This window comes from Aricia agestis, chromosome 19 (assembly GCF_905147365.1).
Source record: "Aricia agestis chromosome 19, ilAriAges1.1, whole genome shotgun sequence".
NCBI lineage: Eukaryota > Metazoa > Arthropoda > Insecta > Lepidoptera > Lycaenidae > Aricia > Aricia agestis.
The window spans coordinates 2,543,213-2,565,845 of NC_056424.1; the positions used below are offsets into that span (position 1 = coordinate 2,543,213).

Below are 22,633 nucleotides of genomic sequence, written 5' to 3' on the forward strand. Positions count from 1 at the left end.
TAGTCCAATTTCAATTTTCAAAAAGTCAATGAGTCAAGTCGGTCGATTCAGTCAGAGAAAAATAAACATAATATTACGGATTCAGTAGCCACTGACTTCCATTATACGTCTTGTATAATGGAGGTCAGTGGTGGACGGTGGTAGCACAGAGTGGTAGACGCTTTACTGAAACTTTCAATGGAGATTTGGAAGGAACATAAAATAGCACGTTTCTGGATATTGCATCACTTTCCTACATTACACAATAACGAATATCTGATGGTTAATATTATCCTACCAATATTACACATTCAAATCCCAGTTAAAATTTTAAATGAAAGTATTACCGAGCGATAGTTGTCTACCCAAACGCCATCTGTTATTAAAATGTATACTGTTTGAAACATTGTTTGAAAATCAAATTAAAAAATAAGAAAATGCCTCATTTGACATTGATCCTATTGTAAACGTCATCTAAACGTCAACTGAACATCTGAACTACCCCACAAAGGAAAATGAATATCCGTCTAAATTGAATAGGTACAGAATAGAAAGAGAGAGTACACAAATTTACGAATACGGGAATGAGTGCGACTAAGAATGCAATATTATTTAACCTGATTAAAGAGTACCACATCATTAAGCTGTATTCTAAATCGTATTGAATGGCGTTTCGAAATGCCTCTCGTGATAGGTAGGTAATTTAAAAACTTGATGTACGGTAGTTAAACTTTGTAATGTGTGCTATTGTGAATAAGCCAAAATGAGCAGAAGGAAGGATGTTCATATACCGAAAGTGTGGGAAGCTGAAGAGATATCCGACGACGATGACGAGGATATCGAGCAAATGCAGGTAGTTCCACCATTTTGTTAATTTCGATATTCAAACTAATTTTACTACAATACGGATTGAAAAGTGTCGTTAAAATGGCAGTTAATTAATATTTAAGTAATGTTAGGTATATTCAAAATAAGCATGACAATAAAAAATAAAAAGTCGTGGGTAGTCTTCTTTTTTATTTTTAGACTTCTATTCTACACTGTTTGCTTCTACCTACTTTGTGTTGTTTTTACTTAGTACTAGAAGTTATCCGCTCATTACGCTTAAATTCGTTTATTGTGCCGGAACCGTACTTTTTTTCAGGGTAACAACTATCCTGAGTCCTTAATAACCTACTCGGACTATACATTTTTAAAATCGGTTCAGTTGCTTTACTATTATAGAGAACAATTAATGCACTTTCGCTTTTTTAATATTATGTTGATGTTAATGATGGATGTTATCAATATAGAGTTTTCCTATTAATTCTGGTTGATTTTTTACCATTATTATTTAAATCTAATTAAAATTAAAATGGGACATGGTAAAATCATCTTGAAAATTACAATACACGGACTGCATAATATAGCAGTATAGCCTTGTAGTTTTTGTAGTAAAAAATTAGTTACTATTTCATAACACCAGACCCCAAGTAACCAGGCCCTGGCTAAGCGTAATATTATTGACTGTCTAGGGTTGATATTGAACATCGCACGCCTTCAATCTAACTGTTCAATAAAATTTAAGTGTGATATTGACAATACAATTGATTTGATGAAATACTTTGTAATCTGACATGCCTAACTTTTAAATCCCTGCTTTACATATTTTTAAACTGTACAGTTACTGCCTGCTACTTTGTTGCGCCAAAATTGTCACGCAGCAACTGTACATTTTTCAAAGACAAATTTTTATGTCCTTACCAAATCTAAAAATCATTTAAGCAAGAAGATATAACAGAGAGACCGTTACACTTTAGTAATTATAATATCAGTATGGATGCGGCATCATACTTTTCTCTGATTTCAGAAAGCGGTGGAGGATATTTTGAGTAAGATAACTAAGAAAAAGAAAACTACTCAAGTGAGTCAAAAGACACCTGTACAATTTGATATCAAAATTGAAGTTGAAGAGTTTGATGAGCAACCGAGTACATCCAGGCAGAGCCACAAAAAGAAACCAAAGGGATCAAACTCGCAAAACCATGGAACAACAAATACAACGAAACAGAATAACCAGAATATAAACAAGATTCAAACAACTGAAAAACAACCTCAACAATCACTTTTGATCCAGAAATCTTCAGGAAGTCAGAACCCTCAACTCCCAAATAGTAAAGATAAACTTTGCCAAAAATCTATATCACCAAGTCCTCAACCGAATACATATAGAAACAAAAATAATCCAACTAATTCACAATCTACTGAACAGAACAAATCAACTAATCAACATTTTGTTCTTGAGACTCATAATATTAAGTCAACAATGCAAATCCTCTCCAAGTTTGGAAATGTTGCCGATAATTACATATACATCTTGATGAAAAATTATGAGAACATACCAACAGTGCCAGACAGTAGCCACATACAGATGGCTCTTCAAAAGGTTAAGAGGTTTTAAAAGAAATCATTAAATTAGGTTTTATTCTTCGTAATAAATAAATACTATCACTTCAGTGCATTTTTTTTTTTTTTATCAAATAAGGTGGCAAACGAGCAAATGGGTCACCTGATGGAAAGCAACTTCCGTCGCCCATGGACACTCGCAGCATCAAAAGAGCTGCAGGTGCGTTGCCGGCCTTTGAAGAGGGAATAGGGTAATAGGGGAGGGCAGGGATGGGAAGGGAAGGGAATAGGGGAGGATAGGAAAGGGAATAGGGTAGGGGATTGGGCCTCCGGTAAACTCACTCACTCGGCGAAACACAGCGCAAGCGCTGTTTCACGCCGGTTTTCTGTGAGAACGTGGTATTTCTCCGGTCGAGCCGGCCCATTCGTGCCGAAGCATGGCTCTCCCACGTGTTAAGTTAATTCATGATATTATTTTGAATGCACTGAAGTAACAGTATTTATTTAATACACTGATATCTTCAGAATAAATATAATAATAATTATCTGTGCTTTGGATGGTTAAGAGTGTCCATGGCCTATTGGGTAGTCCTTTGTTTCGCACTCACAGAGGGTGCAGGTTCGATCCTGGGTAGAGGTGTGTACCAATGAGACATTTTCTGATCTCAAGTAAAGAATATGGACGCCTGATGGTGAAGGAAAATATCATGAGGAAACCCACACATGGTTGGTCCCAGATGTATTGACCTGTTCTTTCCTCTGGACTAAGCCGACTATGTAGCGAGAATGCTGTATGTGCTTGGACAACCATACAGGCATTTAAAAATCTTGTCCTTGGCACTACTGAGTATTTGAAGCGTGGTTACTTTGCTCGGAAAATACTGTATAAATCATCCACAATGGATGTAAATGCCTAGTTTTTTTTATGGATGGTTAAAACTTTCACACATCTCCACTGGCTAGTGTTTCAAAACAAGATATAAGAAAAATGATTTGTTTTTAGGTTCTTGAGGTATGGAATACCTGGTTTCTGAAGGATCCTATAAACCGAGGGGCCCCCCTGCTTTATAAGTGTAAAGATTGCGGCTGGGCCTGGTGGCATCTGAATTCTTTTTTAGAACACATCAGAAATGTACACGAGCGAGAAAAGTGGAAGCTGAGATTCGAGTTTGAAGCGACCAATGGGGAGTCCTACGTAGCCTTGAAAATATCAAATAAATTGGATAAATCTCTGCCAGCGGTCAGAATAGTAAATGCCCCATGCTGGAGGTGTGGCATGCTGCCCGGAGACAAATATCAGAACTTCAACACGACCAGCCTGACATACCACTGCAAGTGTGGACTCCAATTCGCCATGTGCCACGATTATCGGCTCCACCTGGATGTGTGCCCCACAACAACGCCCATGGTCAAGAAGCTAGTAAACTACAAGTGCTACTTGTGCTTCCTGAGGTTCGACACACCCGAGGAACTGCAGCGGCACAGGCTGCTGTCCCACACCGTGCGGTCAGACCTGCCCGCGTCCTGGACGCCGATCAAGAAGTGCATTTACTGCTGCATGGCGCACTTCGACGGCATAAGTGACTGTCCCGCCATGAAGAGAATGGTGCCCTGCGGATTTTGTACGAAGACGTTCAGCACGACAACGGTGATGAATCTGCATCAAAGCTTCTCCCAGGAGAACTACAAGTGTAGGCTATGCGATGAAATCCTGAAGAGGGAGTGTATGGAGATGCTGCACTTGGTGAAGCACACCAACAATTATGTAGTGCTACTTAAGTGTATGATTTGCAATAGCAGTAATACATTCTTTGATAATGATACGACATACAATATACATCTCCTGAGTAAACACCCTTCTAGTGACCAACCCGCCATGAAGGTAAGGGGACAAATTGATAATAGTTTGTAAATCTATGTTAAGATATTAGTTTCTCCCAAAAAGTGGCCTTAGCATAGGTCTACATCATCTCTTTTCAGAATGTGCATTCACTGCAACATAATTATTAACAGGGGCGTAGCGTACCTTGGCGGGGCCCCGTATAAAAATTTGTTTGAGGGCCCATAGGAAGGGTAAAGATTTCTCAAAAAAGAAAAAAACATATTTTGCATAAAATTAAAAGAAATATTTATTCATCATAATAATTACTTATCTATCTGTCACATTATTTAAAAACAATTCAAATTAAATATTAACTCTCCTTGCCCTTTTTCGGCAAACTGATTAAGTAATTAAATCATTCATAGCTGATGATAACTTTAGTTTTTCTAAAGTTTCTGCCTCTATGGGCAATAGTGACAGGTCTGACCGAAGTTCTTAAAATTTGAACGCACGCTTTACTCGGGAAAAAAGAAATAGTTTTTTTTACTTTTCTCTTTTCTGAAATTTAAAAAATTTGGGAAGTTATTATTAATTTTTGCTTACGCACCTTGGGGGGCCCTCGTAGGTCGGGGCCCCGTATAATTGATACGGCTGATACGGCGGTAGCTACGCCCCTGATTATTAAAATTTTCCACTATTCTGTCTAGTGCTACTCTTCTCCAATGGTGTCCAGCTGTTAGTACTAGGTTGTGTCCCCGTGCTCCATTAATTTTGTTTGTCTCTTACCATGTGTCTGGTCCATCTCTACTCTCTTTGATCTATTTGTGTTAGTATGTCTATTACTTTTGTTTTTTCTCTTATTGTGGTGTGTGATCTCTGTTCACATTAAGGCCAAACTTCTCCCAGTCTAGTTAGCGAAAGATGGCGCTTTCCAGTACCATTGAAAATAGTTTCGGAGATAGGGAGTAACCCTGTTTTGCGCCTCTTTCGACCTGAAATTTGTTTCCTAACGTGTCTAGTCGTATTCTGGTTTTGCTATTAAAATAGATGTTTTTGATCATTTCTATATAGGTTGCTGGTATACCTACCAGCAACCTACCAACCATGCTGATCTAGGCTTTCTCAGATAGCTTCGTGCTGGCTTCGTGACTTATGCTGTCAAAGGCGTTTTGGTAGTCAATGAATTTAAAAAAAAAAAAAATTATTGAGATATTAATGTAAACAAGGCAATGGTTTAGGGGATATTCAATGTTAGCAGTGATCGGTCGATCGGATCGGTGATCGGTCGGACGGACCTATGTAATTTGGTCGGTTTTGTCAAACCCATCGTTTGACAAAACCGACCAAATAACATAGGTCCGTCAACTGCCTAGAAATCAATTTTCTCGATGCATAATATTACGTTAATCTGAACACCAGTACAAATCTTTTTACTGTATTTCAGGTTCCAGTGCCACTGAAATGCCTTCAAGATTCGGGGTACAATGTGAAAACTCTCGAGACGGATAAAGTGGTTGTGCCACCACCAATGTCCCACACCTATTATACGCCAGTGACAATACAAGGTAATTTCTATTTCTAAAGATAGTTTGATGAAGCAGTAGGTGAATTTATAAAATTTTTACCATTAAGATGCATTATACATAGCTTCTTTAATAGAATATTTGTTTTAAGAAAATATGTACTTGTTAGGTAATTTATTAAACATGCATGCTGACAGCAGTTATCTACTCTTGTTATCAATAAAAAATATTTCCACGACAGGTAACTTTCATCAAGGTGCTGCATTTTTCTACAGGGTGTAATAAGACCACTTCCGATAACTTTGGGGTATGATTATACTACATTTTCTGATTACGAATATGTATTTTTTTTTAATTTTTTTTTTTTTTTTAATTTTTTATTCTTTATTTTTTTATAATTAAAACCCTTTAAACATGATAATAAACCACATAGAAAAATATTTTAAAATATTTTTTTAAATTTTATTATTTTTACCCCAATAAGCATTTGCAAGCGCGCGGTCAACGATCTCGTGTTCCGAGTACATACCCGAGAACGTTGACCGCGTTAATCAGCTGTTAGCTCCGCCCTACGCACGCTAAGTCGAAAGGTCGTATGCGACGAATGACGATACACTACGAGTTACGACTTACTACAGAACACACAGAAACCCTAATGTATGTCTTTTCAATTTCAAACCCATGAAAGTCACCATGACGTGGAACTTAGAACTCTGACCTCTGACCTCTCATCTAAGCTACTTGCAGTGTTAAGAGTTTAATGGTAGCTCATGTAGAAAACTGTAAGTAACTGTCTGTGGATGTGTAACAACTTACGACAGTATGGCAAACTTCTAAGATTATTAGACTAGTTAAAAAGTTCATCGTAAGTAACGAAACCTATGCGGATGAACTGTTTATCCGCAATCGTCACTTATCAATCGAAATAACAGATGATACACGAAAAAACCTCATACATAAAACTGGCAATTAACTTACGTGAAAAATGTTGAGTTCAAGTGTTCTTACTTCTTTATGCATTTTGAAAATAGTCCTTAACACCAAGCAATAAGACCAGTCACTACCAAGAACGTCAAAAAAACTTCTCGTTAACGAAATGTATCACACCACAAAGTATTTTATTACAACTGAAATAATAATCAATTATTAACACTTTACACAATACTACCACGTTTCGATACTTGAAGTAATTGTTAAAAAATCAAACTTATCTCCTAACAACTCTAACAACCTATTACCTCAATGCTCAAATGGCTACTAAATTAAAAAATCTATTTTAATTTTTGAAATAATGTTCGTCGTGTATCGACTTTCGGAAGTAGTCAAAGGACACCGACCGGCGGCTTGCTTTGATCGCGGCGCCGACAAAGCGCGCCGCTGTGCAGGTGCCCGACGCACGTGTCGCTAATCCATTTCAAGGACAATCTAAGTGTTGTACCCTATAAATTCAATACTATTTAGTCGATATTTAAATTACCATTAAATAATAAAAATTATAACTATTATTTAGTAGATCTCATCTCATTTTTTTAAATTCGATACCTACATTACCGTGATAAAGTGATTGTTATACCGTGGTACGCGTTATGCGCGTCTAAAATACTTTAATACCTAATTAATTAAATAACTTTTAATTATTGTCGCTTTTCTTAATATTGAGTAGGTATTTGTTTATTTTTAGTTTGACAGTAATCAATACGTACTCGTATGTAAAACAATTAATACGATTTATCGATAAAAAAATTATCGATTACTCAAAATATTCACATTGCACAGGGATACATCCCTATTATTTTACAAAGTTTTTTCTTCAATTTTGTTCAGTCGGCTGTCTAACACGCGCCGTGCTGGTGTAGGTACTGTGACGTTTTTGTTTAAGTTTTGTAATTTTACGTTTAGATGTTGTCATATTATTGCTTGTTTTGTGTATTGTTAACTATTTTTTTTATGTTTGTAATTAATAACGGGCCGTGACAAGATACGTCCGATGAATGTGCGATGCTTTAAGGAACAGGTGAACATCGTCGTCGATAGACGATAGTGCGGTTTAAACAGTGGAATAAAAAGTGTTTAAAGAATTGGAATGTCTCCTGTAATTACTTTTGTTAAGTGTTGAATAACTCTGCAATCTACATCGAGTTAGATGGATCATGGAGCACAGTTCGAACTGCATTTCATAAAAGCAGACAGCTGATCACAGGTCAGTGAACATGTTATCACGTATGTTTTCCATTGATAGGTATTGATAGGTGCAGTAGGTAACTGTGTATGTATTTTTAGGCTGGTTTTATAGTTATGCGTTTCGCAGCGCCGTTGGAGCGCGCGCGTTCAAAGCTGTAACAAACGTATGGACGAACGGCGCTGCTCAAGCGCGCGACTTTAAAACGCTACTACTACCCCCATACATCTTCGAACGCGCGGCGCTCCGACGGCGCTGCCGAAACGCGTGACTGTAAAACCAGCCTTACAAATGTGTAAATCGGATGATGATCGGATGTGAATTATGATTTCTTTTCCTTTTTGGCCGGAAGTAAAAACTGAGTATTTTTGAGTAAAAACCTGAGAAACGGTAATTAATAAATTGTAACATTTTGTTAAATCGTGTAAACTATTGTAATTTATCATTACAATATTGGTGGTTTATTCACTAGGTACCTACGGGCTAGGGTATAGGGCACACCACGATCAGCTGTTTTGTCTTAACTCATGACTAGCGCAGAGCCGCGCGCGCGGTATTCGGCGCGGGCGGCGCGGGGGGGCCGGCTCGGCCCGGGGTTTCATTCATCGGCGGCGGGCGATATTATCGCGCATTAACTGCACGCATTATACATTGCGTGTTGAAAATTTTGACTATTTTAAAAACTGGCGATTACATGAAAATTTCTTGCACCAATGGATATATCTCATGCCCTATAATAACCCCACGAAGTTATCGGAAGCGGTCTTTTGACACCCTGTATGTATAGGAAAGGGAAGGGCAACTCTGTTAAATTTGTCATACATTCCTACATAAATATAATATTTTTATTCATAAGTCATATTTAATTCAAATATTATTTTATAGCATATATCGTATTTTCAATATTTTTAGGTAATAAATCTGAATTTAAAAGAAAGGCCGGTCAGAAACAATCTCCGCGTAAGAGAGTACGACAAACAAAAAATAGCAGTCCTGAAAATAAAGTTAATACTATGGAGGTCTCAAAAATAAAAGTTGAAGAAGATATTGAGGATTTTATTAATACTGAAATGGAAATAAATGAAATGATTTTGTTGAATAATAAAGACAGTGAAGCGCTTAAAATAAGGTCAGAAGATTTTGAAGAAGGTCTATCAGAAGGAAATAAATTAAATGATCCAAATAATGAGAGTAATTCAAATATAAATTCCAATAAAAATAACCCAAATACTGTAAATGGTTTAAAAGATAATAGTTTCCAGCCGTTTGATAATGAAATTAATAAAATCGAAGGCTGTGATAAAGTATTTGAAATAAAAAAAGAAAATACTGAAGATGATGTTTTGAAAAAGGGAGAAGAATTTACTATTGCAGGCACTCAAAATGGCTTAGAAATAAATTCAAATAAAAATAAGCCAACCGCATGTAACAGCAGTAAAAAAGAAAATTGTGATATTAGTAAAATAAGTCTTACAAATAATGATGATAAAGTGATAAAAAATAATAATGATAAACTAAATGCAACTGCTAATTGTATTAAACCTGTTAATGAAAATATTATTTTAGAAATGAGAAATGAAGTAGTTAAAAGTAACGGAATGCTAGATTTTGAATTACAAATTCAAAAAACCATAATACATTCAAACGCAGCATGCAATGACCCTAACCATGTGATAACTAATGTCATCGTCAAACACAAAACAGATGATAACTACAAAACAAAAGAAAATAATACATTAAGTAAACCAATACACACTCATAAACCTCGCAAAGAAAATGTTGTGAATTCTAATACCGAAGAAAAGGAGTTACAAAATTCAAATGTTGAAAAACGATCAGACAACAAAGAGGATAGTGTCCCACAAAGTAAGTGTGTAGTAAACCAAAAAGAATTAAACGTTAATACCAATAAAAACACTCAAGAGGGTGAAAAGAACAAAAACATCACTACAAAAAAGGTTTTTGATAAACAAGGCATTAACAGCAGCAACAATAATGATTCGCATAAGAGAGACATCCCTATCGAAACTAGTATCAATCACAATGTACCTGATAAAGAAACACTCGACAGCAAACTAGTCGATAACCCTGGACCAAGTAAAACGATAAAAGTAGAGCAAGATAGTTTAATAGGGAATAGTAACGTTAAAATAAAAGAAGAAGTATTAGACGATGACACGGATGATGAAAAACTAGTTATAGCAGAATTCACCGACCTAATCACCGATAAATCTGTTACATTAGAAGTGAAAGCGGAGCCGCAAGAGATTTTTGAAAACGACATGATCAATTGGGGGAGGAATGATACTGACAACGAGAATGTCGATGTAGACAATGATCGAGAGAATTCTGGTGAATACATAACCTGGACTCCTCATCTAGGCGCTGTCAGGGGGGGTGTGAATATGGAAGAAGAAAGCGACGATGAAGATTTGCCCCTTATGAATATTAAGAAGAAGAAAAAGAAGTAAGATATATATTTTGTAAAGGTGAAGCGAGGCTAGCGCACTTTTTGAGGCTATTTTTTTGGGTGGGAGTTAATTTTCAAATTGCTTGAGTAAATTGTTGAAATAAAAAAAAAATTGCAATGTTTGCCTTCTAAGTAGCAGTACCTGTTGTGTATATTGTTGTAAATTTTTTATTTCTTTCTGTGTATATTTTCATATAAAACTGTATATGCAACAAATTGTTAATAAAAAATAAAGTAAATATGTCATCATCAAAGGTTTGTTTAAAAAGTTCGCCTAGCGCCCTCTTGCAAGCCGCTCCGTAAATGTCTAAAGTTTGCTTAATTCCAGGATGTATTCTTGCAAGCGGTGTAAATTCAATGGGCACCACGTGGAATACCAGGAACACAGAAAAATGTGTGTCCGACAAAAGAAATACAGGAAGAGGTTTTACCCGGAGAATTGTGACAAATACGAGTGTACGATATGCGAAAAACAGTTCGGAGCCCTAATCAAATACTTAAAGCATCTCACCACGCACGGATACCAGTGGCTACAGTGTCCAGAGTGCATGGACAACTTTCTCACCAGGGCCAGACTATCGCAACACGTCTTACACCACATCAACAAGAACTACGTGCCGCTCCGGGGCATCACGTCAGCGAAAGACTATGGGTTTAAGGTACAGATACACGTACTTATTACTTGCGTAAATTATGAAAGCGCGCCGCTATTGAGCAATAGGCTACTTGACCTCATTTTCAGGGTTCCGTACCCAAAGGGTAAAACACGGGACCCTATTACTAATACTTCGTTGTCTGTCCGTCTGTCTGTCTGTCGCCAGGCTGTAACTCAAGAACCGCTATAGCTAGACTTCTGAAGTTTTCACAGATCGTGTACATCTGTTGCCACTATAACAAATACTAAAGAGAAAATAATATTTAAAGGGGGGCCCCAATACAATAAACGTGATTTTTTGGCCTTTTTTGCCCGATATAAATAATGGCAACAGGTAGGCACTTACACGAAAGCCTTAAATATATGTGTACTTTAATAATTAATAATAATAATAATAATAATTAACTCTTTATTTGCTCATAATAAAATACAAAATGCGAAAGAGAAACAATTTTTAGGAAGAGCGCAAATTGGCGGTCTTACCGCTTTAAGCGGTCTCTTCCAGACAACCATAATATATAAATATTTGAATAAAATAAAAATGTTGATAAAAAAAAACGTCTTTTAAATGCCGACGAAAATACTGACATACTGTGACGTCATATGACTTGTATTTTATGTCATATGTAGCTGTCAAGTCTATATTTAAACCATAAAGTTAATATACCTAGCGGAATAGAGAAACAAAGGCCTGAGCAAGAGAGATGTCACTATCAGTAACACTGCGTGGTAAAAAGAGACGTGTGATACATGACAGCAGCACTCTTTTTTGACGCCCTGTCGGCACGTGCCGCACGTTGTCAATTTAATCTCATAGAAATCATGTTCAATCATGCTTGTGTAAGTGTATACGTACACATATTTTTACACACATATAAAACCAATTTCGGTTTCGTTTGACAGCTCGAGATTGTTGCTCTATTCCGCTAGGTATAATATTAACTTTATGATTTAAACAATATGTAAACTACGTGACAATAGACGGGCATCTGTTTGATCTCAGGCTATTAATCTTATTCTAGACCTTGAGCATGTGTCTCTATATCTTCTAGATGCAGTGCACCCAGTGTGACGACGAGGTGCAGCCGCACAATTTCTTCAGTCACTGGGAGCGGCACCTGGCGTCGGCGCGGAGGCTGCAGAGGAAGCCCCCGCTCGCCATAGAGGATTGTGCACCACATTCGCCCATGCTGAGGGATCTCATAGGTAAAACGTAATGCTGCTCTCGCGCGCGTACTATCACGAGCCGCGCCGCGCCGAGCCGATTTGTTTGTACAAGCACGAGTCAACAGGCGAGTCCGTGGCTACCCGTTCACACGGTGCGTAATATCATGAACCGCGCCGTGCCGATTTGTACAAGCGAGCACGAGCCGACAGGTGAATCCGCGCTACCCGTTTTCACGGCGCGTAATATCATGAGCCGACTTAATCGCATCTGGCGCGCCTGCTCGAACCAGCCCGTACTACTTTTCTCACGGCGCGTGGCTCGAGCTGGCGCGGCGCGGCTCGTGATATTACGAGCCGTGAGAAGCCAGTATAAGGCTGCGTTTTCCACCAGAAATGTGTTGCGAGGAATGTGTTTTTGAGAACCAATAGAATCGCTTCATTGACGTGAGCTTGCCGTGACATCGCTTAGCGCGGCGATGCTATTGGATCTTAAGAACACAATCCTCGCAACTCATCTCTGGTGGAAACGCAGCCTTAAACATATGCCTACTATACTTACAAATGGAAAGTGTCTGTCTGTATGTCTGTGACCTCCGCATCTTAAAACCGCTGAATTAATTATGGTGAAATTTCGTTTTATATACTTTGAGTCTTGGGAAAGGACATAGAATACTTTAATCTCAAATAAATGTACGGTTCCCGCGCAAATTTTTGCGCAACGGAGTTGCGGGCATTAACCACTCCTATATGTTAAAAAAAAATCATTACTAAAACCCCTAAAACTGCTGGACCGAATGTGTTGAAATTTTGTGTGCTTATCATGTAGGTCTGAAAATTAACTAACGTGTATTTTTAGTTCTTGAAATGACGTTGTAGCCTACAAAAAGGCTCACTGCTCAGGATTCCATAGCCAACCAAGTTTTGTAGATTACAGAACCCTAACGAGCTGATTTTTTGTACATACTTAGATAGGTTAATGGTTATATAATTTAAGAGTAACATTGTCCTACAAATAGAACAATCCATATTGTGGCGGTACAACGTCTGAAATTACGTCAGTGGGCTTCGGCCTGACCGAGCTTGCTATCTCTCTCGGTCGGAAGATCTTCCTTTTCGGCCGCCACTAACAACGTTAAAATATTTTAGGACCATCACATCGAGATATTAAATCCTTCCTATCTCTGTTAGCTACCACTTTCGAGATTTTTCGCAGAGGAAATTGTTGTTCGTCTTATCAAAAAATTAGCTTGACAGTAATAAAAAAAATCTTCTAGGGAACCCGGGCTAAAAAGGACATTATCACTGAGTTTTGTTTCAACCTTTATAGACACCAACTAATTAACCAAATTTGTCATTACAGCGATACTTCTAGACCGCTACACCGTCAGAGACGACGACGAGCACAAGCCGCTGCGGTGGTGCAAGATGTGCGAGCGGCCGTTCACGCGGGACAACGAGTGTAAGCGGCACTACGTCGAGCACCTGCTCGACGACGCCTTCTCGCACATGACTGATACCCAGGGGTTGAGGTGTCAGATCTGCGGGGAGATGTGGGAGAAGTGTAGCGAGTGAGTATATTCATGACTGACACCCAGGGGTTGAGGTGTCAGATCTGCGGGGAGATGTGGGGGAAGTGTAGCGAGTGAGTATATTCATGACTGACACCCAGGGGTTGAGGTGTCAGATCTGCGGGGAGATGTGGGGGAAGTGTAACGAGTGAGTATATTCATGACTGACACCCCAGGGGTTGAGGAGTCAGATCTGCGGGGAGATGTGGGGGAAGTGTAGCGAGTGAGTATATTCATGACTGACACCCAGGGGTTGAGGTGTCAGATCTGCGGGGAGATGTGGGAGAAGTGTAGCGAGTGAGTATATTCATGACCGACACTCAGGGGTTGAGGTGTCAGATCTGCGGGGAGATGTAGGGGAAGTGTAGCGAGTAAGTATATTCATGACTGACACCCAGGGGTTGAGGTGTCAGATCTGCGGGGAGATGTGGGAGAAGTGTAGCGAGTGAGTATATTCATGACTGACACCCAGGGGTTGAGGTGTCAGATCTGCGGGGAGATGTGGGAGAAGTGTAGCGAGTGAGTATATTCATGACTGACCACAGAATACAAATTACTCACGGAGAAGAACGTTAACTTAGTACAAATAATTCACGCGAATTTCTACGCCATCTATTGGTCGCCCCCATTAACTTCACGAACCCGCGAATTTTAAACGTATGTCAATTCATAGGGTTCTCGTTAAGATTTTACTATTAAAATTAGATTTAGTTTTACACTAGCAAGAAACTTGGGGCAAATTAAGTTTCTTACTAATGTAAAACTGTTAACAATAAAAACAACATATAAAATGTAAATCATTTATTTTCAAATATAAAATACCTATACAGAGTTTCGTTAATATTTTGTTCTTATTTCTTATTATGTACCTGTAGACTCAGGTGAATATGTTTCTAAAGTTCTAACAGTGATTAGGGGACATTGGCGATTCACTAAGGAGCCATAGTTTTAAAAAAGAAGGAGAAGAAGAAAGATTAATAGGTATTTTAAAATCAATATTATGCTATGTCCTTTCCCGGGACTCAAAAGTATCTCCAAACTAAATTATTGGTATTATCTCTTTTAGTATTACAACCTTATTTACACGAATTTATGACTTAAATGTTCATATCAAATTCACTATAACAAAGTCACTATAACACAATTTTCACAGCACTAAAGCACGGCGAGAAGCACAAAACACGGAGGAACCGAAGCTTACGCAATGTTAATAGGCGAGCACAGTTTAGGTATTGGGATAATCACAAAAGAACGGAATTACAAGAAAAAACAAAGGCAATGGCAATTGGCATACATTTTTCTTGTGACGAAATTACACAGATTAAGATACTATACTAGGTAGTTCATTGGGTGCCCAGTTTAAAAAATTATGAGTTTTGAAATATTTTTTCATTGGCATCCCAGCTCTTTGCCCCCGCTTCGTGATTGGCTAATGTAGGGAGGTGACCACCCCCGTGGGCCGTGACGAGCCTGTGACTGACACCCAGGGGTTTAGGTGTCAGATCTGCGGAATAAAAATTGACCTTATTATTTTTTAAACATAATTTCTGCGAAAGTCTCAGATTATTGATAGACTGGCCGTGTAATTATTTAATCTATTTTCAGTTTGACAACAGACTTCAACCATAAAATATATAAGAGACAATTCGTATGTATAGGCTTGTCCCTAGTGTGTGTAATGTTTTATTTGTTAAAAAAATGTATGATAAAAGTATAATTTCAAAATAATATTAGCTCGATGCACTCCTTCACCATATAAACTATAACAATGCAAAATTTCATGCACCTATGTTTCCCCATTTTTCTTATAAAAGGTTACAAAGTTTTTCGCTCGCGTATTAATATTATGATGATGATTATGACGGGAAAATAAAATTCTTGTAAACATTTTGAGCATAGTTTTTAACAAACAAGTTCAATGTAGAGTTGAAGTCGATGTTAGTCGTTAGAGTAGTCAGTATTCAGTAAGTCGAGTCAGTTCGTTCAATAAATTAGTATATATTATTAAATTGGAAATATAATTTGTAAAATAAGGTGTCCACCACCACTTATGCCGCGGGCCACGCCTGACGAGTACGCTAGTCTTATTATAAATTTGAAAGTGTGTCTGTCTGTCCGTTACCCATCCACGCTGAACGAGTTTAGATGGAATCTATTCTTAATATTATAAAGCGGAAGAGTTTGTTCGTTTGAACGTGCTAATCTCAGGAACTACTGATCCGATTTGAATAATTCTTACAGTGTTAGATAGCCCATTTATCGCTAGCTATAGGCTATATTTTATCACGCTAAGACTAATAGGAGCGAAGAAATAGAGGAAAATGTGGAAAAAATGGGGGAAATTAATTGAAATTGCTTATTATCTTAAGAACTACTGGAGCAATTTTTATGTTATTTGGCACACATGAAGAATAGACTACGTGAAGGGAAATAGGCTATTTTGTTGTACAGATACTTTTAGTTCCGGAAAAGGAATAGGTTTATATTTGTTTCGGAATAAAATGCGGTTTCCACACGTTTAACGACGCAACGGTGAACCTAGTAAGTCGATTCTAGTTTATTATAATTCTCAACTCACTTCATTATTCTCTTCCCCAGTTTCCGCCTCCACATACGCGCGCACGCGTCGATGCCGGTGTACCGGTGCGAGCTGTGCAGCAAGACCTTCAGCGACTCCAGCAACTTCGCCAAGCACCGCAAGGTGCACAACCTGTGCGCCTTCACCTGTGACAAGTGCGGGAAGAAGTTCAATAGGAAGATATCGCTCATCGAACATATCAAGGTATGATATAATATCCGGCACATTAAGGTAAATATAAAGCTGTGACAAGTGCGGGAAGAAGTTCAATAGGAAGATATCGCTCGTCGACATATCAAGGTATATTGTCATTTTTAACGGGCTTCGGCCCACTACACATTTCCACAGCTGTATTTCCTGAAGTTAATGTCACCCGAATGTAAAGCTTCTCTTAAAGGTGAGACCTCACTAAAGCGACACCACGCGGCAGCGATGCGACACTTCACGTTCCATAAAACTGGCGTTTTGTATCGTAAATTGGCGCTAGCTCGCTGCTACGTATAGTAGCGCCTCGTAGCTTACCTTTGGCCGTGACGTGTCGCGTCGCATCACTGTCGCGTAGTGCGGTCTCGCCTTAAAGATGTCGTAAAATTAATCATCAGTCAGAGTAATTTAATTATTATTATTTATTAATATTAACACGCTTCAGCTTGGGCTGTATATATGTAACGGAATCTTTGAGCACTGTCTTTACATATCTCCAGTAGTCTAATTAATTCGAAACTTTGCATACGTATTAAGAGACACAATAATTTGTTAAATTTTTTGAACTTTTTTTAAGCGTGTTGTTTTTTAACTATTAAATTATAGTCTGTCAAGAAAGTGAAGAAATGAAAAAGTGGCAACATCGTACTGTCATCCCTTTCAAATCAATCGAAAAAAGGGATGACGATGTTGCCACTTTTTAATTTATTCTTGACGGACTATATTTTTCAATGCATAGAAATCAAAAAGTTTTTATTGTCACTCCAGTTCCATGAGAAAACGCAGCCGATAAGTTGCGAGTTCGAGGGGTGCTCCAAAGTGTCGCACACGCAGAGCGCTTACACCAAGCATTTGAAGCTCGTGCACTACCGCTCCAAGTACCGCTGCCAGATATGCAAGAAGACACTCGGCAGCAACAAGGAGATGTGGGACCATAAGTGGCAGGTAGGCTTATGCCACATTTAAGGGCGCGAGTGCATGATACTAACATTTTACAACATAACAACAATTATTAATTTTTTCCTTGTAATTCGAACTAACCTTGTAACTTACTTACTCCATCTAGCTAATATATCACGCTGATAAAATCCACATTTTTTATTTCAAATCATTTTCCCGGCCCTAAAGCCTCCAATTATGCAAAAAACGACACTTTTCAAATTGATAGTTACCAGCTTTATCCACGTCTTTATTTAAGACGTGACCGCACTAATAGCTGGTTTACACGTATTAAGTTGATAAGTAGTAACTAAATTTTAACTTAATTTGAAGTGCCTGCCCGCAATGGGTCAAGTGACAAGCCCCGCCTGTCAACATAATAGAAAATAGTCAAAATTCTAATTATCTTGTTTAATACTTAACAAAATTTTAACTTGCTACTAAATTTTGTGTTTACATGCAATTAGTAACTTAAAATTAAGTTAAAATTTAGTTAATTACTTATCTACTTAATACGTGTAAACCAGCCATAACCGACAACGCGGCAGCATCGCGACGCGTCACGCGACACTTCACGTTTCATACAACTGTCGCGTACGTCATTGTCGCGACTCGCGTAGTGCAGCCTTCCTCATACCATTTGATGCAAAGAATATTTTGTCATGACGTGTCGCGTGCAGTATCGCCTTTAATAACTAAGGTTGAATAACTTCAGTGCCATAATATGCCTTGCTTCTGGGGTTTCTTTTAATCAAAATATATTCACTAGCATTTTCAATTGGCTATCATCAAAATATTACTAATCAACAATGCTGTTGAATAGTAATGGAAATTAATGCTATTTTCTATTAATTTCATTAACATGCTAATTTTGATGTAACAGCATGCTACGTACTATTGCTTTGCTATTTGCTAAAAACGCGTCATCGTGAATTATCGGTTCGCATAATCGAGTCTTCTTCTTCTTTTAAAAATGGCCGCCTCGGTGAGTTGCCAATGTCATCGAGTCGCGCCGCGGTGCGTAACAGGCAACAGCGTGGGCATAAATTTTTTTCATGATCGCAGACTTGCTGCGCACGATAATATTAGCAATCGTATTTTTAGCAAATACGATTAATGTGGTTAAATAGATGAACTACTGATAAAAATTATCAGAAACTGGTCTCTTGCCAGTCAACTAGTGTATAGAAGTGTCAGTTGCTTGCAAAATTACTTCACGGCAAAGTAGTGTTTGTAACCAATCAGAGACTCGCGAGATTCGTGCTTGCGTGTACTATTGAGGTTATGTTGTGAATGCGGTGAATTGTGTGAGTTGCTGGCGGCATCGGTACACTTACAAACAGAGCTGTTGTTCATGTTTCTCCTTATTTTCGAGTTTTATACTTCGAATAGTCTAGTTTTTTTTTAATGTTGTAACGGCGAAGAAATTGATACATACGTCGGACCTGCGTCATTTGGTAGGATTTTTTTATTAATTCCTTGTCCCCCTAACGGTGTCAGGGCTTGTTGCTATCTTATTAATTTATTCTCACATTAAAATGTTCTTTTTACACCATTCATTTGGTAGGGTTATGTCAACTCAATATTTGTTGTGATCTGTCAGTTGGGTTTGACATAACGTGACCGAATTACGTAGGTCCGCCATCTGTCTATTCGGAGCGTGCGAAGTGGGTGGAGGGGATAAAGAAAGCGATTGCCGCGCTTGCCGTGGCAAAAATATGCAACCAAAGGGGCTCAGTTAGTAGTCAAACAAACTTGTCAATCTTGTTTTGAAATTTTTAGAAATTGGTCTTTATGGTTTTTGTATCGTAGACTGCAAAAATAACAGCAAAAATAGGTAGTCAGTATACAAATTTAATGTTTTTCCTAAATCCACTAGGAAATTACATCAGATAGCTGCTGTAAAAATGAAAAAGTATGTGATTCGATATAACCTAAAATTGCATTATCAGTCAAATCAATTTTATTTAAGTTGCATTTTATAAAGATATTAATTGAGTACCTAACTATCGTTTTAGTGTTGATGAATGATGGACCACCATGTTCTCAAAAACCCGACGACAAAACTTGCAGTGATAGTTTCATAGAATACCTATTTTATTTAAATCCAAAGTATCAGTAAATCCAAAGTTTTAGTAAATTTATAGACTCCGATTTTCTCCCAGAGTATTAATATTGTAAAAAATAAATAAAAACAACATTATATTTATTTTTTTCAAGTATAAAGTACCTATTGCTTGTATTTTTGATACTGATTAAAGCAGCAATATGTTTGCACTTGCCGCTCTGGTTATAAACGCAGCTGCATTTTACTCCAGCAACAACCGATCATTATTATCTATCTGTAAGAATGAATAAAAATGTTTAGACTACCTTTATCTAAATGCTTAGTTACTTTTTTGGTTGGTTCATTACTCACGTTTGAACTTGTTTTATAGGGTGCTAAAGTCACCGATGTTCAACGAATTATATTGGCTCGTATTAAATAACATTGCCATTAGTTCTTAGCTCTTTTACATCCCTTACATGTCCTGCTTACACCAATTTATTTCCTTTTAGCATAGATTGGGCCTTGAAACTTATTGAGTGTTTTATACTTTCAAAACCAGTTTTTTATGCTTATATTAATTCTCCATAAGTAGTTTTTAACTAAATCTAACCCAAATACCATTAATTGTTGTTCTAAGTATATTTTATTAGCTATAATATTTACAAAATAAACAAACTCTTGTTGTTTATTTTTTGACACATGCCCCTAAAACTTCGTTTGAAATATGTCACTACTGACGTGCACGTTCCGAATAACGGCCATTCCCAATATTTGATCTATCTCTGGTTTTGCCCTACTAGAGATAGGAATAGCTCACATTAGACATAAGAGACATATATTTTATGTCAATTCAATGTTAGCTGCGATCGGTTGTATGTCAAACAGAGATATATTGAATATTGGGAACGGCCGTTAATAAACTCTGGTAGTATACATGGTGTAACAAAATTAAGTGATAACCTTCTTTGTATATGTGTTTCTTGTGGAAAGTTCACTATGAAAGTAGCAGTGATAATACTTTACTGTGTGTATATGTTCCTTGTAGGAAGTTCACTGTGAAAGTAGCAGCGCTGAAAGACCATTTTTATTATTTGTGGACAAGCGCCCCAGCGTCTCGAGTTTTCCCATACAAAAGTGAAAAAAAAATTGCTCTCTCAGTGCTGCTAATTTTACAGTTAACTCTATACACGGGACTCATACACACCCTAAGCCCTAAAGTATTATCATTTATCACTTAGTTTTGTTACATCCTGTATATATTTACATATTATTTTCCTTCTCATAGGAACACAGGTTGCGGAAAGTGATAGCGGACTGTCCAATATGCCATATGCAGTTCCGGAAGTACTTGGACGTGAAGGCGCACGTTCGGAGCGTGCACGCCGATTGCTTACCCGACCTCAAGAAGCTCAACAAACTCTCGCCCGAGGAGAAGATCGGCAACGTCGCACGTCTCGTACACGATGTCATACTAGACCCCGAGCGGCTCAACAAACTCTCGCCCGAGGAGAAGATGGGCAACGTCGCACAACTCGTACACGATGTCATACTAGACCCCGAGCCAGAAGAGAACATTATGAAGATAGAGATAGAAGATATTTAAGGTAGGCTGAAAGTTTGACCAATCTCGATCTTAAGCGATTTGTTTCTCGCTCCCGGAGAAGAGCGACAACGACGCACTGCGCACATCTCGTATAAGATGTTTGGAACATGAGAACGACGAAGATATTATAAATAAAGATAGAAATAGAATAAAGATATAAAGATAGAAATAGAAGATGTCTAAGGTAGGCTGACTGCCCAATCTCGCGCTTTGTTTCTCTCTCTCGGAGAAGAGCGGCAACGTCGCATATCTCATACAAGATATCTGGAACATGAGAAGATATTAAAAAGATAAATAAAAAAATGGTTAGTACAGGGTAGCCAGGTCGCCAAACTCTCGCTCTCGGAGAAGAGCGGCAACGTCGCGCACCTCGGGTCGTCAAGATATAGTGGTCCTACTAGATCCCGAGATGGACTTGACGCGCTCTAGGCAGTATGTACATTAACAGTTAAACAATGTCCTCTGCAGTCGGGTAAAAAAACCTAATTGCGTTTTAATCGGGAATCTGAGGACTCTCGGGACCTAGGGTTTTCAGCCATATAGCATGCTCGGAATTTGGGGTTTGTTCTTTTCTCGACTGTTGATTCCTATGGAATATTTAATAACGGGCAGACCATCGTGCATCGATAGTAGGTATTTACCTTGTTTTACAATTTAGTTATTGTGTATATTATGATTTTATGCACTTTTTGCGCCAATATTGTTAAGACTAAGACTGGACTTGTATGATTTTGAAGAATGGTTATGTTGCTATTTCAAATAGGCTATTTATATAAAATTAGTATTATGTAGGCATGTTTGCTTTTGTATTTCTTGTCATAATCAATTTGTTATGTATATTGTGTATGTTGATGAATTTGTATTGTTTACTTGAAATGAAATGTCTCAGATTGTATATTTTTTAATGTGCATCTCAATGCTATGGCATTATTTTATTGTTATAATAGACATGAAGCTGTTAAGACTATTTTAATAATAAAAATGTTAAATAATTGCACTTTTTTTTCTGAATTTGGCAACAAATACCTCGACACGAGACTGTCGGTCGGTCGGAAGATCTTCCTTTGACCTTTGGCTCAATCCACGGTAGGGCAGAGTTCGACGCTGTCATATTTTTCGAAATGGGCCATGTCAGATGAGTAGTGTACCAGTAAGACCATGGTTCTTTAGATATTCACAGTGTAGCAAACTAATATGCTCGACAATCTGCCGTGTTAGACTTGGTCATTGTTGCTCACCAGTGTTCCTTGCTAAAATTAGGGTCAAGGATCATTCTCTCTGCGAATGTGGTCTAGATGAGGGTACCTTAGATCACATTTTCTTTTCTTGTCCTAGAAACCAATCGTCCTTATATGACTGTCTTCCCAATTCCATTCCTCGCCCTATAAATTTTAAATCGGTTTTATCTTATGTAAATACCCCTTTTATTGAGATTTTGTGTACATATATTCGTGATAACAATATAAGATTGTGATGTCTCTACTAACATTTGTGTTTGTGTTTGTTTTAGG

The 22,633-nt window shown here is 37.8% G+C and overlaps 1 protein-coding gene across 1 annotated transcript; it reads left to right on the top strand.

The window, feature by feature from the left end:
• Positions 1 to 464: 464 nt before the first annotated feature.
• Positions 465 to 22,037, top strand: LOC121736536. Its single transcript, XM_042127798.1, has 11 exons — positions 465 to 832; positions 1,829 to 2,404; positions 3,368 to 4,246; positions 5,631 to 5,751; positions 8,801 to 10,355; positions 10,687 to 11,017; positions 12,066 to 12,219; positions 13,541 to 13,748; positions 16,347 to 16,530; positions 17,299 to 17,475; positions 20,805 to 22,037. The coding sequence occupies exons 1-11, from the start codon at positions 743 to 745 to the stop codon at positions 21,120 to 21,122; spliced, it is 4,593 nt and encodes a 1,530-aa protein (XP_041983732.1). The 5' UTR covers positions 465 to 742; the 3' UTR covers positions 21,123 to 22,037.
• Positions 22,038 to 22,633: the final 596 nt, after the last annotated feature.

Bases quoted from the DNA above. Each gene is read 5' to 3' on its own strand.
- LOC121736536 (XM_042127798.1), top strand. From the start codon at position 743: ATGAGCAGAAGGAAGGATGTTCATATACCGAAAGTGTGGGAAGCTGAA. The intron at 833-1,828 runs GTAGTTCCACCA...CTCTGATTTCAG, and splicing joins AGGATATCGAGCAAATGCAG to AAAGCGGTGGAGGATATTTT. The intron at 12,220-13,540 runs GTAAAACGTAAT...TTGTCATTACAG, and splicing joins CATGCTGAGGGATCTCATAG to CGATACTTCTAGACCGCTAC.